Genomic DNA, 13,938 nt, shown 5'->3' on the forward strand with positions numbered 1-13,938 from the left:
TTGTTTCGGCAACAGCCTGTTTATATGGACCTTCACCCTGGTGGCAGTGGTGCAACTGCTCCTGGGGGCCAACTTCCTTTGTGCCCACTGCCTGCTTGTCAACTTCAAGGGATGGCAGTTGGTGTACACCAGAACTTTTCAAACTCTACCTTGACTCTATAACGGTATCAGACAAATTCACCCACATCCTGCCAGAGTTCCCCTCGACAGTTCTCCGCAGCCGAGCCAAAGCACAGGGTAAGGCACCACATTCTGACTGAGGGCCCCCTGCTCCACGGCAGGGTGCACCAGCTCCTGAAAAAATTCAGCCTGGTGAAGGAGGAGTTTAAGAAAATGGAGGAGCTGGGGATTATGCTGCACTCCGACAGTCACTGGGCCTCACCCCTCCACATGGTGCCCAAATCAGCAGGGGGTTGGAGGCTATGTGGCAACTATTGCTGCATCAACGAGGCCACCATGCCCGCACATTAGGGTTATATCCCATACCCCACATCCAAGACTTCACCGGCAACCTGCACAGGGCATAGGTGTTTTCCAAGGTGGACCTCATCTGGGAGTACCACCAAATTCCAGTTCACCCCCAGGATGTCCCCAAGAAAGTGATTATAACCCCCTTTGGTTTGTTTGAATTCCTCCACATGCCCTTCAGTCTCAAAAACGTGGCACAAACTTTTCAGCAGCTGATGAATGCAGTGGGCCGGGACTTCCCATTCGCACTCATCTATTTGGACAATATCCTCATCAATGGTGCAGCCACAAAGACCATGCCCCACCTGAGACAACTGTGGACCCAGTTGGGAGTTCAGGCTGACAATTAACCCCACGAAGTGCCAGTTCAGTCTGGACATTATTAACTTCCTGGGCACAAAATAAACAGACACAGGGCAACACCCCTCCCTGAAAAGATTGCAGCAGTCCGGCACTTCACCAAGCCATGTACAGTAAAAGGGCTACAGGTATTTATCCTGTATGATAAATGTTTACCGCAGATTCATACCAGCAGCAGCCTGCATCACGGACTGATGGCAGACAAGTCAAAGGACATTACCTGGGACGGTGAGTTTTCAAGGGCGTACCACAATGCCAAAGAAGCGCTGGCCAACGCCACCCTCCTGGTACACCCCTGCTCTGACAGTTGACACCTCCAGCACAGCAGTAGGAGGAATTCTAGAACAGCTCATTGAAGGCCAGTGGCAACCCCTGGCCTTTTTCAGCAGGCCAAGATCTCAAATACAGCGCTTTCGAACGAGAGCTATTGGGGCTGTACCTGGCAGAAAGACATTTGTTACTTTTTGGAAGGTCGACAATTCAAAGTCTTCATCCATCACAAGTCGCTGATCTTTACCTTCCATAAGACGTCAGACTCATGGTTGGCCTGACAACTGAGACACTTGTCCTACATGCCCAAATTTACCATGGACATCATGGGGAAGAGCCACATGGTAGCTGACTTTCTGTCATGCACCATGATCAAGTTAGAATTGATTACGTGGCCCTTGTCAAAGCGCAGCAGCAGGACGCTGAGATCCTCACCTATAGGACAGCCATTTCCAGTCTCAGGGTGGAAGATGTCCCTGTTGGCCCAGGTAACCTGACATTGCTGTGTGACCACTGGCAACCCTCACCCCATCATCCCGGCTGCACGAAGATGCCAGTTTTTGATGCCATCACAACCTGGTACATCCTGCAATCCAATGCATGGTCAAGGTGGTGGTTAACAGGTTTGTCTGGCATGGTCTCCATAAGCAGGTCAGCCAATGGGCTAAACCTGCAGGAACTGCCAGTCCTTAAAAGTGGTACCCAGACTTTTGAACCAGGTTCAACCATGTACGTATTGATATAGTGAGGCCTCTACCAATTTCCCATGGGGAAATAGTGAGATTCCTGCTGACCATGGTTGACTGCTCCATGAGGTGGCCTGAGGTGGTTCAGCTGGCTGATACCACCACAGAAACCTGCACCTGGGCACTCATCGACACAGGGGTGTCCAGATTTGGTGTTCCAGAGCACCTAACCTCAGACAAGGGGACACAATTTACCTCTGAGCTCTGGGCAGCGCTGGCCAACTTCCTGGGGATAAAGCTTCACTACACTACAGTGTATCACCCTCAGACCAATAGGTTGGTGAAGCGGTTCCACAGGCACCTCATGGCAGCCTTGATGGCCTGGCTCAAGGGTCCCAACTGGGTGGATGCCTTCGTTCCTGCTGGGGATTCGTATCATGCCGAAGGAAGACGTCAATGCCTTGGCAGCGGAGATGGTCTATGGCACATCCTTAATTATTCTGGGGGATTTCCTGCCCCCCGACAAACACCCGGAAGATCCTGCGGCCACCCTTGAGACCCCACCCTATAACAAATTTTAAGCTACCTGGGGTAGCTGGTTGGTGAATGCAGTGACCGTGCGGACCTGGGGGGCCTACGTCAGTGCCTGGGGTCCATATAATAAACCAGTCTCGACTTCAAAGCTTTTGTGTGTGTGTCTTCTTCTTCTTTACGCTTGTGTAACACAAATACTATACAGGTAGCTTAAAATTTGTTATAGGGTGCGGTCCCTGGTCCCGCAATAACCCCCACCACATGGTCAGCCCAAACATAACATCTCCAGGGACTTAAAGATGTCAGTATGTGTTTGTGTGAAGGGGCACACACCAGCCGCCCCTACAATAACCCTATGAGGGGCCCTACAGGGTTATCAAAGACAATGGCTCCACCTTCGTCCTTGACATCAGAGACTTTTACCATTGTCCACCTGAAACTGGCATATCTGGACTGTGACCAGCCAGTGTCCACTCCTCCCCAGCAACACAAGGGAAGACCATCCAAGTCAGCAGACAATGGCCCAATGGCCAGTTCTGGGGGGGGGGGGGGTGGGGAGGTTGCATAGTGGCCAAACCATGGAGAAATCGACCAACCCACAAAATGGTTGGTGAATGCAGTGACCGTGCGGACCTGGGGGGGTGATACCGGCTGTTGCTGCAGGTGACCGCCCACATGGCGGGAAGATGGGGTATTGTGATGGGAACGCCAGCCAAGCTCAGGCCTGCACTCCAATGATGCGGGGGCCTACGTCAGTGCCTGGGGTCCATATAATAAACCAGTCTTGACTTCAAAGCTTTTGTGTGTGTGTCTTCTTCTTCTTTACGCTTGTGTAACACAAATACTATACAGGTAGCTTAAAATTTGTTATAGGGTGCGGTCCCTGGTCCCGCAATAACCCCCACCACATGGTCAGCCCAAACATAACATCTCCAGGGACTTAAAGATGTCAGTATGTGTTTGTGTGAAGGGGCACACACCAGCCGCCCCTACAATAACCCTATGAGGGGCCCTACAGGGTTATCAAAGACAATGGCTCCACCTTCGTCCTTGACATCAGAGACTTTTACCATTGTCCACCTGAAACTGGCATATCTGGACTGTGACCAGCCAGTGTCCACTCCTCCCCAGCAACACAAGGGAAGACCATCCAAGTCAGCAGACAATGGCCCAATGGCCAGTTCTGGGGGGGGGGGGGTGGGGAGGTTGCATAGTGGCCAAACCATGGAGAAATCGACCAACCCACAAAATGGTTGGTGAATGCAGTGACCGTGCGGACCTGGGGGGGTGATACCGGCTGTTGCTGCAGGTGACCGCCCACATGGCGGGAAGATGGGGTATTGTGATGGGAACGCCAGCCAAGCTCAGGCCTGCACTCCAATGATGCGGGGGCCTACATCAGTGCCTGGGGTCCATATAATAAACCAGTTTTGACTTCAAAGCTTTTGTGTGTGTGTCTTCTTCTTCTTTACGCTTGTGTAACACAAATACTATACAGGTAGCTTAAAATTTGTTATAGGGTGGGGTCTGGAAACAATCAAGTGGCATTTTGAGTAGAATTTTAAGGTCACTGTTTTTGTATCTGGGGTATTTTTTGGGTGCTTCAAGTGTCATCCGTCAAGAAATACAGTAGTTAAATTTCTGGTCAATGATGACTACATGCTGCCCACCCTCCCCATGTTATTACTGCTGGGATATCAATTGTTGTGGATAGTTCAGTATCATGGTCACACTGTGAAAGATGAGTTGAAAAATTCACGTAGTTTTCAAATGAATGGCACTACTTAATACCCATTTGATTCCAAGATGATGTAATACGGGTGTTTTTGTAGTCAGATGCAATGTCAATAGGATTGTCCAGCCATGTACACTATCAACGCTGGAAATTAGAGAAGTAAGATGATGTAAATTTATGCTCAACACTAATTTAATGTTAATATACTCAAGTTAGTTCTACAGTTTAGAGAATACCTCCTCCTGGGGCCTATAAAATCCTATGGATCTTAATAGATGTGGAGATGAGATCTCATGATGAGATGAGATCACAGGACTTTGTCATGAAAATGATCAGTATCAGGTTTATTGACAAGAATAAGTACCAGAACATTTGTTGTTTAGTAGCAGCTGTATTGTGCATTACAGATGCAAAATAGGTATACATTACAGTTCTGTAAACACAAGTTTAAAAAAAAACGTGCAAAAAATATTAATCAAGGTAGTATCCTCGTTTCATTGTTCAGAAATCTGGAGAACCTGTTTAAGTTGGGAGTGCATCTTCAGGTTCCTGTATCTCCTTCCTATGCAAACAGTGAGAAAAGGGCATAGCCTGGGTGGTGAGGGCTCTTGTTGATAAGGCTGCTTTCTTGCGACACCACCTCTTAAATGCCCTTAATGGAGTGAAGACCAATGCCCAGCTTGGCGCTCACTGAGTTTACAACCCTCTTGTAGCCTTTTCCTGTCCTGTATATGGGCACCTCCATACTAAACAGTGATGCAACAGTCAGGATGCTCTCCAAGATACACCTGTAGAAATTTGCACATCTTTGAACATTCCAAATGTCCTCAAATTCCTGAAAAAAATATAGCCACTGGCATGCCTTTTTCATGAATGCATTGACATGATGGCCTGTAAATATATCTTAGAGATGTTAACACTCAGGAATGTGAAGTTCCTTACCTTCTCCACTACTGACCCCTCGATAAGATTGGGTTTGATTTCTCCTGCCTTCCCCTTCTTGAAGTCCACAATCAGTTCCTTGTTTTGCGAGCAAGGTTCTTGCTGTGATACCACTCAACTAGCTGATCTCACTCCTGTATACTTCCTCATTGTGATTCTGCTGACAACCTCTGATGTCATAGGCAAATTTGTAGAGCGTTTAAATTGTGTAGCCGCACAGTCATGGTTATAGAGTAGTGCAATGGGCTAAGCACACATCCTTGAGTGCACTTGTGTAGATTGTCAGTGAGATATTGTTACTGATCCATACTGAGTGAGGATCAGAGATATGTGTGCCTCATGCCTGACTCTAAAATAAATCCCTTTGATGACTAAATAGGGTCCACTTAAAGTCTGCTTTAGCTTGTAAAATTCTAAAGGCCCTCTTCATTTGAACTGGCAATGTATATTATTATTTTTGTCAATGGATGAATGACCATAATTGTTTACTCTGATCATATTGTTCTTATACACGGGAGATATGGGCTAGCCAGACCTGCTATGTTGCCCCATAGAACCAGAATGATAATATTTGGAACAACAGTCACACACTCATTTCTTTGCTTTAGAACTAATGTTACATAAACCACTGAGACATATTCTATTTACTGTTTTGTCAATATCACAAGCAGAATACAGGAACCCAGAATGATCCTATTTTGTTACTAATTCAGCACCAAACCCAAGGTTTGGCTGAATTTCCATTTCAGAGTTATTTCAGCTGGAATTTATACATTTCTTGAATGACGGAAGACTTCAATGCCTTGGCAGCAGAGATGGTCTACGGCGCACCCTTAATTATTTTGGGGGATTTCCTGCCCCCCAACAAACACCTGGAAGATACTGCGGCCACCCTTGCAGCAAAACTGGGGTCCCGCAACAACCCCCATCACACGGCCAGCCCAAACATAACATCCCGACGGACTTTAAGACGTTAGTATGTGTTTGTGTGAAGGGGCCCACACCAGCCACCCCACAATAACCCTACGAGGGGCCCTATAGGGTCATCAGGGACATCAGTGGCAAGGAGGAGACTTTTACCGTTGACCACCTGAAACTGGCATATCTGGACTGTGACAGCCAGTCTCCACTCCTCCCCCGCAACACAAGGGAAGACCGCCCAAGTCAGCAGACAATGCCCAATCGCCGATTCGGGGTGGGGGGGGGAGGGAGGTTGGGTAGTGGCCCATGCACAGAGACATGGACCAGCCCACAAAATGGCTGGTGAATTTATTCAATTTAATAAACAAGGTTTTCATTGCTAAATGTTTTAATGTCATTCTGCATCATATTTATAAATGTGCAGAATGATGAATATTAGGAACATTATGTCCTTTCATAAATTGAAAAGGCCCTTTGACAAAAATGTGTGAAGTGATGTGAAAGTCATAATTGTTCTAACATTGAATAAGAAGCTAACTACTGGGAAAAATACTCAATACACTAAAAAAGTATAAAGAAATATAATCCAAACATTATTTATTTATAAATCTAATACACAGGCTGTGGACTGCTGGCAACTTGCAGTTGAAGGATTTGAGAGGCTTCCTGATCATATCTGGATCTGGAGCTTGGGTTGCTGATGGTTTGAACTGGCGGCTGCAGGAGCACTGGAGGTTCTCTTTCTCCTATTGTTAAAGGTGCTGAGCAATGATCATGGGCTCTTTGTTTGCCTTACAGCAGACAAAAGTTGAAGTATATCATGTGTATTACATTTTTAATGTATTCATACATGACAACAAAACAAATCTTTGATCCTTTGAATTTACTGATTATTGTATGCATATCAGTAACTGATACTAGAGACAATTAATTCTTGCAGAACTACACTGAAAATATTGAGTTGTACCCAAGCACAAGCTATTTTGTTTATTTCTGATACTTGGATAATTAGTGAAAGGATCAGTAGATAGATAAGGGGTAATTATTTTGTACTGCAAATTGATCAAATCTAGAAAGCACTAAAACGGTGGTACAAGTAGTAAATTTAAAAAGTATGCAAATAAAAAAGTTTGCCAGAGGAAATGTCATGCTAGGATGAGAACTGGCATATGCAATAGGAAAATAGCGTTTATATGATTCAAGTTAATTATCATTCCATTCCAGTGATAAGATGGTGTCAGACCATCAAACAAGACCAGAACATACACATTTAATTGTTGTTGTTACAATTTTAACTTTCTGTTTTTATAATTACATTTCATCGTGTTCACTTTTATATTGAAAATGTTTATGTGAATCTATAACACTATTTTCAGGTGGTGGTCTTGCAAATTAGTTTTAGGATGTATTATTGTACAATATGATAGAACTATTTTATTATATAAATATGCCATTTTAAATGTACAAAGTTAACCAGAACTATGCATAACAGAATATACGTTACAGAATAAAATGCAATATTATGTTTAAGAATTTTTTTCAAAGCTTTAACAAAGTAAATATCTATACTGGAAATAACGTTTATCTTTGCCATCATCATTGACAAATTGTCAAGGAAATTGATAAATGAAAATAGACTACTAAATTAGGAGTTGTTAACATTATTCTCTCTCTTTGGCTTGGCTTCGCGGACGAAGATTTATGGAGGGGGTAAAAAGTCCACGTCAGCTGCAGGCTCGTTTGTGGCTGACCAGTCCGATGCGGGACAGGCAGACACGATTGCAGCGGTTGCAAGGGAAAATTGGTTGGTTGGGGTTGGGTGTTGGGTTTTTCCTCCTTTGCCTTTTGTCAGTGAGGTGGGCTCTGCGGTCTTCTTCAAAGGAGGCTGCTGCCCGCCAAACTGTGAGGCGCCAAGATGCACGGTTTGAGGCGTTATCAGCCCACTGGCGGTGGTCAATGTGGCAGGCACCAAGAGATTTCTTTAGGCAGTCCTTGTACCTTTTCTTTGGTGCACCTCTGTCACGGTGGCCAGTGGAGAGCTCGCCATATAATACGATCTTGGGAAGGCGATGGTCCTCCATTCTGGAGACGTGACCCATCCAGCGCAGCTGGATCTTCAGCAGCGTGGACTCGATGCTGTCGACCTCTGCCATCTCGAGTACCTCGACGTTAGGGGTGTGAGCGCTCCAATGGATGTTGAGGATGGAGCGGAGACAACACTGGTGGAAGCGTTCTAGGAGCCGTAGGTGGTGCCGGTAGGGTTATTATAATTGACAGATAACACAACCTTAACTGTAAATACACATTTGAAATGGGTACTATCTGATGTTTATAGAGAAAGGGAGTCGACACCATTTCTTGGAAAGTGACATTTAACAGAAGCAGAGAAGGTGGGAATTTGGGTTTACACTAGGCTAGAGATCTGTTGCATTACAAAATCTATGGAAAAGTAAAAGACAACCTTCTGGAAACAGTTTAAACCTCTTATGTTTAGGGTTTTGCACATCAAATTTCCAAGTTGATTTCAAAGTTACATTTTTATTGGATTTTTAAAACGCATTTGAAACTGGTTCATATTATTGAAAAATGGTGAAATAACATTGAAATAAGCACAGTATTGAGAATAACAGAATATTTAAATAGTTGAATTAACATTAATAAAGCATGACTCAGAAAGCATTCAAAGATTATATTAACATTGAATAATAAGCAGGGAAATTCTGCAAAAAGAAATTTTACTTACCTACAATAACTGACTGCTTAAATATAAACTATAATTCTTTAAGATGTTATTGTAACATCACACGAGGTTAATTATCATGAATGTTTTAAAATAACTGTCATTATCTATCAACTTTTAAAATATTAATTCAACTCTTGTGTTATATGTATTGAGAAAGTGTGAAAATTTGCGTTACTAGAGATAAATTACAATCAGTATTTTTAACCAGATCATTAATTCTACAGATCAATTCAATATAACCCTTTCAAAAAGTTGAAACAGCAGAAAGACCAGAGCCAGTGTAGATTATTGTGGTAAAATGTGACTTCGAAAGCATAACTGAAAGTTTTAGCTCCTAAAACAAAATACATACATGAACATACATGAACAGATTTGATACACTTTTGCACACTTTCTTGAAACTCAAGTTATCAAAATAAAAGTAAATGCTATACCTAAATATTTATATATACAAACTGGTAGTAGGTTTCGGAGACCCAGTTTTGTTTTAAATAAATAGATGAAGTGTGATTCCTTTCTATAAACAACAGGTGTTTCCAGAAATTGCTATGCTGGACAAAGTCTGACTAGCTTCTTCCGGATCAGCTATTTTGCAGGAAAGCATATTTGTTCTTATTCCATTTCTTGCATTGCCTGATGGAACCAACTGTGCAGAATGATAGCAAAGACTTTGTGTTTTTATATTGATACAGAAAAATACATGCAAGAAAAATATAAACTTTGTTAAAGTTTGCAGATGTAATACATTAAATAAAATGGATAAATCAAGTAGAATATCATAATTGAACTTAGAAGATACAAGGTGGCCATTTAAAGGGGTTTAATACTTTTCAAATATACAGGTATCTGATATTTAAAAATGATTGAAAATAATTTAAATAATTAAAACATGAACATGCACAGACTCTTTTTATGATGAACTCCCAATGTTAATTAAGGAGTCATGAATGGATAATGTCAACAGTAATTATTTTGGAAGAATAAGGTGGATAAAACTGGAGGAATATGGAACCTAGTCCTTCCCTGGAATATTTGGCCCCCAATCTATATTTATCCAGACCAGATACAAAGGATCAGGTTTATTGGTCCTCCACATCTTCATTCTGGTCCAGCCTTAATAAAGCTTATGGGGTTTGAGAGAAGGCAAAGCTGGAAACTTCGAATTCTGCCCAACTGACATGGATTTTAAAAGTTTTAACTGTCTCTGGTACTTAGGTAAATGTATAAGTAAATATTAAGTCTCTTAAAACCCAAACAGCTCTGAGAAATCACTTAAAACTATGAACGAAATCATAGAGTAAAATAACCCTCAAATTTGTCTCCTAATCCACAGGTCTAGAATCCCCTTTGAAACCAAAAGGGAGGATATCTCACATCCTGCACTATGTCTAACTGAGAGAAGAAATTCTTCAGTATAATGCTGGAATCCTAGTAAGACTAGACTAGACAAGTTTTGCACTCCCAAGATTGAACCCAGCAATTGTATTTGGAATAGTTGGCCATTGCCAATAAGGCCAAAAATGAATAGTAATGCTAGTCAGTAAATTAAACTGTATATAGTCTAGAAGGATTATTTTTCAAAAGCACACAAATAAGATACATAGAATCCAACCTTTAGATAGATTTTACATCTCTCCAGTAGGAAGTTCCATTTTAATGATGTCTTCTGCTCTTCAGTTAAACAGCAAAACTCATCAATCTAAGCATGAGATACATAATGCCCAGTCTGTTATCCAAAATCATCAAGGAATTAATAAGGTAAATTTCATTATGTTGGTTTAACGAGGGACAGAATTTAAACAGCAGTTATTTCATTTATTAGCTTTTGTTATCTTTTGTTGCTGTTTCAAACTTGAAAAGATCTTTAATTCTTTCAAATTTTTGCTCAACAGCTAAAATAAGTACAGTATAGCCAATTGTAAAGAAAATGTCTCAGCTGAAAATCCAAAACAATTGAATTAATTCCTTTTATGTTCATACCATTGCCCTCAGATTCACTTTTAAAGCTTGTTTGGAATCCACTATCCAACTTCCTTCAAGCTATAAATGTATTTGACAAATTCCAGGCTTTCATCTTCTGGTATTCCTTTTCTTTGTCAAGAGTTGTTGGGGAAAAGGAAGGGAAAATGGAAGCTCAACTGACAGAAAGTGTCCTAGGTAATAGTAGCATTGTTGGATATTATGATCAACTGCTGGGGTGAATGAAGGTTGGGCAGGAAATCCTAAATTTGAGCACTGATCAGGACAGAATTGATCAGAGAATGAAGCAGGAATTATCAGGAAGGGGACCTGCAATAAGGGTTTCCAGTTCTGAACTTTATAGCTTGGAACTTTCTTAGCCTGTACCTAATTATTTAATATACCTTCATTCTTTTAAATAAAAACTTACTGTGATACAAAATTATGAGATGATGCAAATTTCTTGGAAGAAAATTAAAGATCAAATTCAACTTTTAAATAAATAATGTATAAATATGCAACAGTTAAATTCTCTTTTGCATGTCTCAGGTGATGAAAAAGCAATTTAATTGCATTACAAGATTTATAGCACATTCTTCCTCAATACATGCATTCTTTTGCCCAGCCCGACAGATTGGTTGATATAATTATTGTGCATTGCAGAATAAAGCACACTATTTATAACTGAAACTATTACACTGCAACTTTAATCTAAAAGCACCAAGTAGTAAGCACTTACTGTATAGCCGAGAGTTTTTTCAGCTGTATTTCCAGTTAAGTTACAAGACCGAAGTGTGCCTGTGTGATCGGACACATCCACCCAGAAGTCAAAATTGGTAATGATATTTGAAGAGTTCATTGTGCCAAATGAACAGGAAGGATTTGTGCATACATTTGAACCAGCATCGATCAAAAATCTGCACCTACCACTTTAATAACAGAGAAATTAAATCTTTTAAAATTCTCAGTGAAAGTTTTTTGGAACGTGATTTCACGATTAGTATGTCTGCAGATCTCTTAAAAATATATTTTGTCTCTTTTACCATGATCACCCTGAGCAACATCTAATTTCTTTATTTTACTATATCTGAATTTTAAAAACATAACTGCATCACAAACAGTCCATCCCTCTCCCTACATATAATGATTAACTTTTAATCATGATATAAAACAACTACATATGGAAGCAGACAAAAGAATATATATTTAAACTGGAAGGTAAAAAAATCCTTTTTCATATTCCATTATGTTTATGTAGTGAGCAGTAATAATCTGGAACTCACAACTTGAAAGAGAAACATGTAACCAGGAATTTCCAAAATAAAATTAGATAAGCATCTGGGTACAAGTAATTAATCTGGCAGGTAAATCACAATGCCCTTCAGGGAGCTGATATGAATTAGATAGGCTGAATGGGTCTCGTTGCTTATTATGTTAATTCCAATTCCAATAAAAAAGGTTAATGGGATGCGGATTTCACAGTAAAGTTCTGGCATTTATGGTCTGTACGGACTGCCTCTGAGGCAGTTCAGTGCTAGCAAGGATACCAAATTTCATTCCCTAAAGAACCTGATGATTTTTTACAATATGGTGGCCAGATTAGTTTAAATTCTTCAGATTCCATATTGAAATATAAACTCTTGTCTCCAGATTATGTTCAAAACTCTCCCTGCTAGTTAACTTAATTACTGTGCAAACATAATTGAAATTCAACGATTTAACAATACAAACTGATTCTGCAAAGGGATAAATCAAAGCTTTCTTGAGAAAATATTTCCCCTCTTGTACACCCAAGGGATTTAGGTTATTACAAAACCCCAAAAATATCTCTAACTTTTAGGAAATAAATTAAAAATTAAACAAAAACATAATTATCACTCTCACCATTTGGCTTTTATTATCTTTAAATTGTCCGAATCAATGTTAAACAATGTAATGTAAGCATACACGATTCCGTAAATAGGCTCAGATTTGCCACCGTGGTCTATCATTTTATTTTTTAACTGTTGCACAGTGAACACATCCACTATGGAATGCACTGCAATGAAAACATGTAAAACATAAGTAGAATAATTCCCAAAAATAATAAAAGGTTTCCTGCTATTAAACTGAAATATTTAAGAATGAAAAGTGCCATTTAATTTACTACAAGAGTGAAATAAATATTGTTAATGTCTCAAGTATATATAACCAAAATTCATTGGATAAATTAGGCAAATATGAGCTCTCAATATGAAATTACTGCATAAATAAATAGTGGAAGTGATGTGGGTATTTCATGCAATCTTTCACTGGGGCAATGCACGACATATATTTTTGGACCAATTTTTCAAGTCAAATTTGAAGGGCTTGCCTTTTACACGGATCATACTTTTGACCATACCTGCATTGTTCAAGGCAGTGTTAAGTCCGCGTTCAGGGCATCGGAGCTTGGATGGGCATACAGCTGGGGTGATGATTTGTAGTCAGGGCGAGGGGAGCTCTGGTGGGTGGGAAGCCAAGGCGAGGTGCTTGAATGCACAGGCAGCTGAGGCTGTCAGAGTGTCAGGAGCTCAGATGGGCAAGCGGTCGGGGCCAAAAACAAGGGCCCTTATAGGGAAAATGCACAATTTTGGGGCCAAAGAGGGGGGTTGACTATTACATGGGATCGACTATTACATGAGTATACATGGTAATTGTCAACTTCATTTCCATTTGATAAATGTACTTTAATAATCTGCTGTAATCTTAAACACAAGATTTCACTGGAAGGTGTATAGAATTAGATCTATATAAGGATAAGTGTCACTTGGATACAAGACTTCAGTTAATTTATAAGGAGCAAAGTGCAAACAAATGGTTTCACCTTGTCTGGCATTAAGATCACAAACCTTGCAAAGAAACAGAAAAAAATCTTGTAAGTTGACTTTTTAAAAAAATATGATTTCTATGGCTGTAAATACAGTTACGAAAGCACTTCCTTTTTCAGTGTATGCAAATAGTCAATTATTTCAAAGTGGGATACAATTACAATGCTTTTCATGTTAAACCATTCCACTCCAGAAATTCAGCTGGGCACTTTCAGAATCATACGCACAAAGCACAATTTTGCCATTAATAATATTAACTTTTATATAATGTTCCACTAGAGGCATTGCAGACAGAAATTAGTCAGTGATTTTTAAACATGTCTGTAGGTGCCTGTAGAGGGGAGATCTCCCCTCCTTTGTGCCCAGGTTGCCTCCATATCACTCTTCATGGCATTGACAGAAAATATTAGCCACAATTCACTGATTTTATTATCTTACTCACTGTTTACATAACTTTTGGATAAATCCAAA

The 13,938-nt window shown here is 40.6% G+C and overlaps 2 protein-coding genes across 4 annotated transcripts in view; both read right to left on the reverse strand.

The window, feature by feature from the left end:
- Window positions 1-5,090, reverse strand: part of hagh (hydroxyacylglutathione hydrolase) — a 46,791-nt gene extending 41,701 nt beyond the window's left edge. The window contains exon 1 of the mRNA XM_069907093.1: window positions 4,996-5,090. The gene's annotated coding sequence lies outside the window, so the exon portion shown is untranslated. The remainder of the gene's footprint in view (window positions 1-4,995) is intronic.
- A 3,559-nt stretch (window positions 5,091-8,649) lies between these two features.
- Window positions 8,650-13,938, reverse strand: part of meiob (meiosis specific with OB-fold) — a 60,345-nt gene continuing 55,056 nt past the window's right edge. For 2 of the 3 annotated variants that reach the window (XM_069905403.1, XM_069905404.1), the window contains exons 11-14: window positions 12,503-12,656; window positions 11,358-11,547; window positions 10,272-10,358; window positions 8,651-9,305 (exon numbers count right to left, since the gene is read on the reverse strand). In XM_069905403.1, coding sequence (XP_069761504.1) covers window positions 9,177-9,305; window positions 10,272-10,358; window positions 11,358-11,547; window positions 12,503-12,656 — 560 coding nt within the window. In that variant the 3' untranslated portion in view covers window positions 8,651-9,176. Of the gene's footprint in view, window positions 9,306-10,271; window positions 10,359-11,357; window positions 11,548-12,502; window positions 12,657-13,938 lie in introns of all 3 variants that reach the window. The other variant, XM_069905405.1, reaches the window with a different exon arrangement.

Source organism: Narcine bancroftii, chromosome 12 (assembly GCF_036971445.1).
Source record: "Narcine bancroftii isolate sNarBan1 chromosome 12, sNarBan1.hap1, whole genome shotgun sequence".
NCBI classification, from domain to species: Eukaryota; Metazoa; Chordata; class Chondrichthyes; order Torpediniformes; family Narcinidae; genus Narcine; species Narcine bancroftii.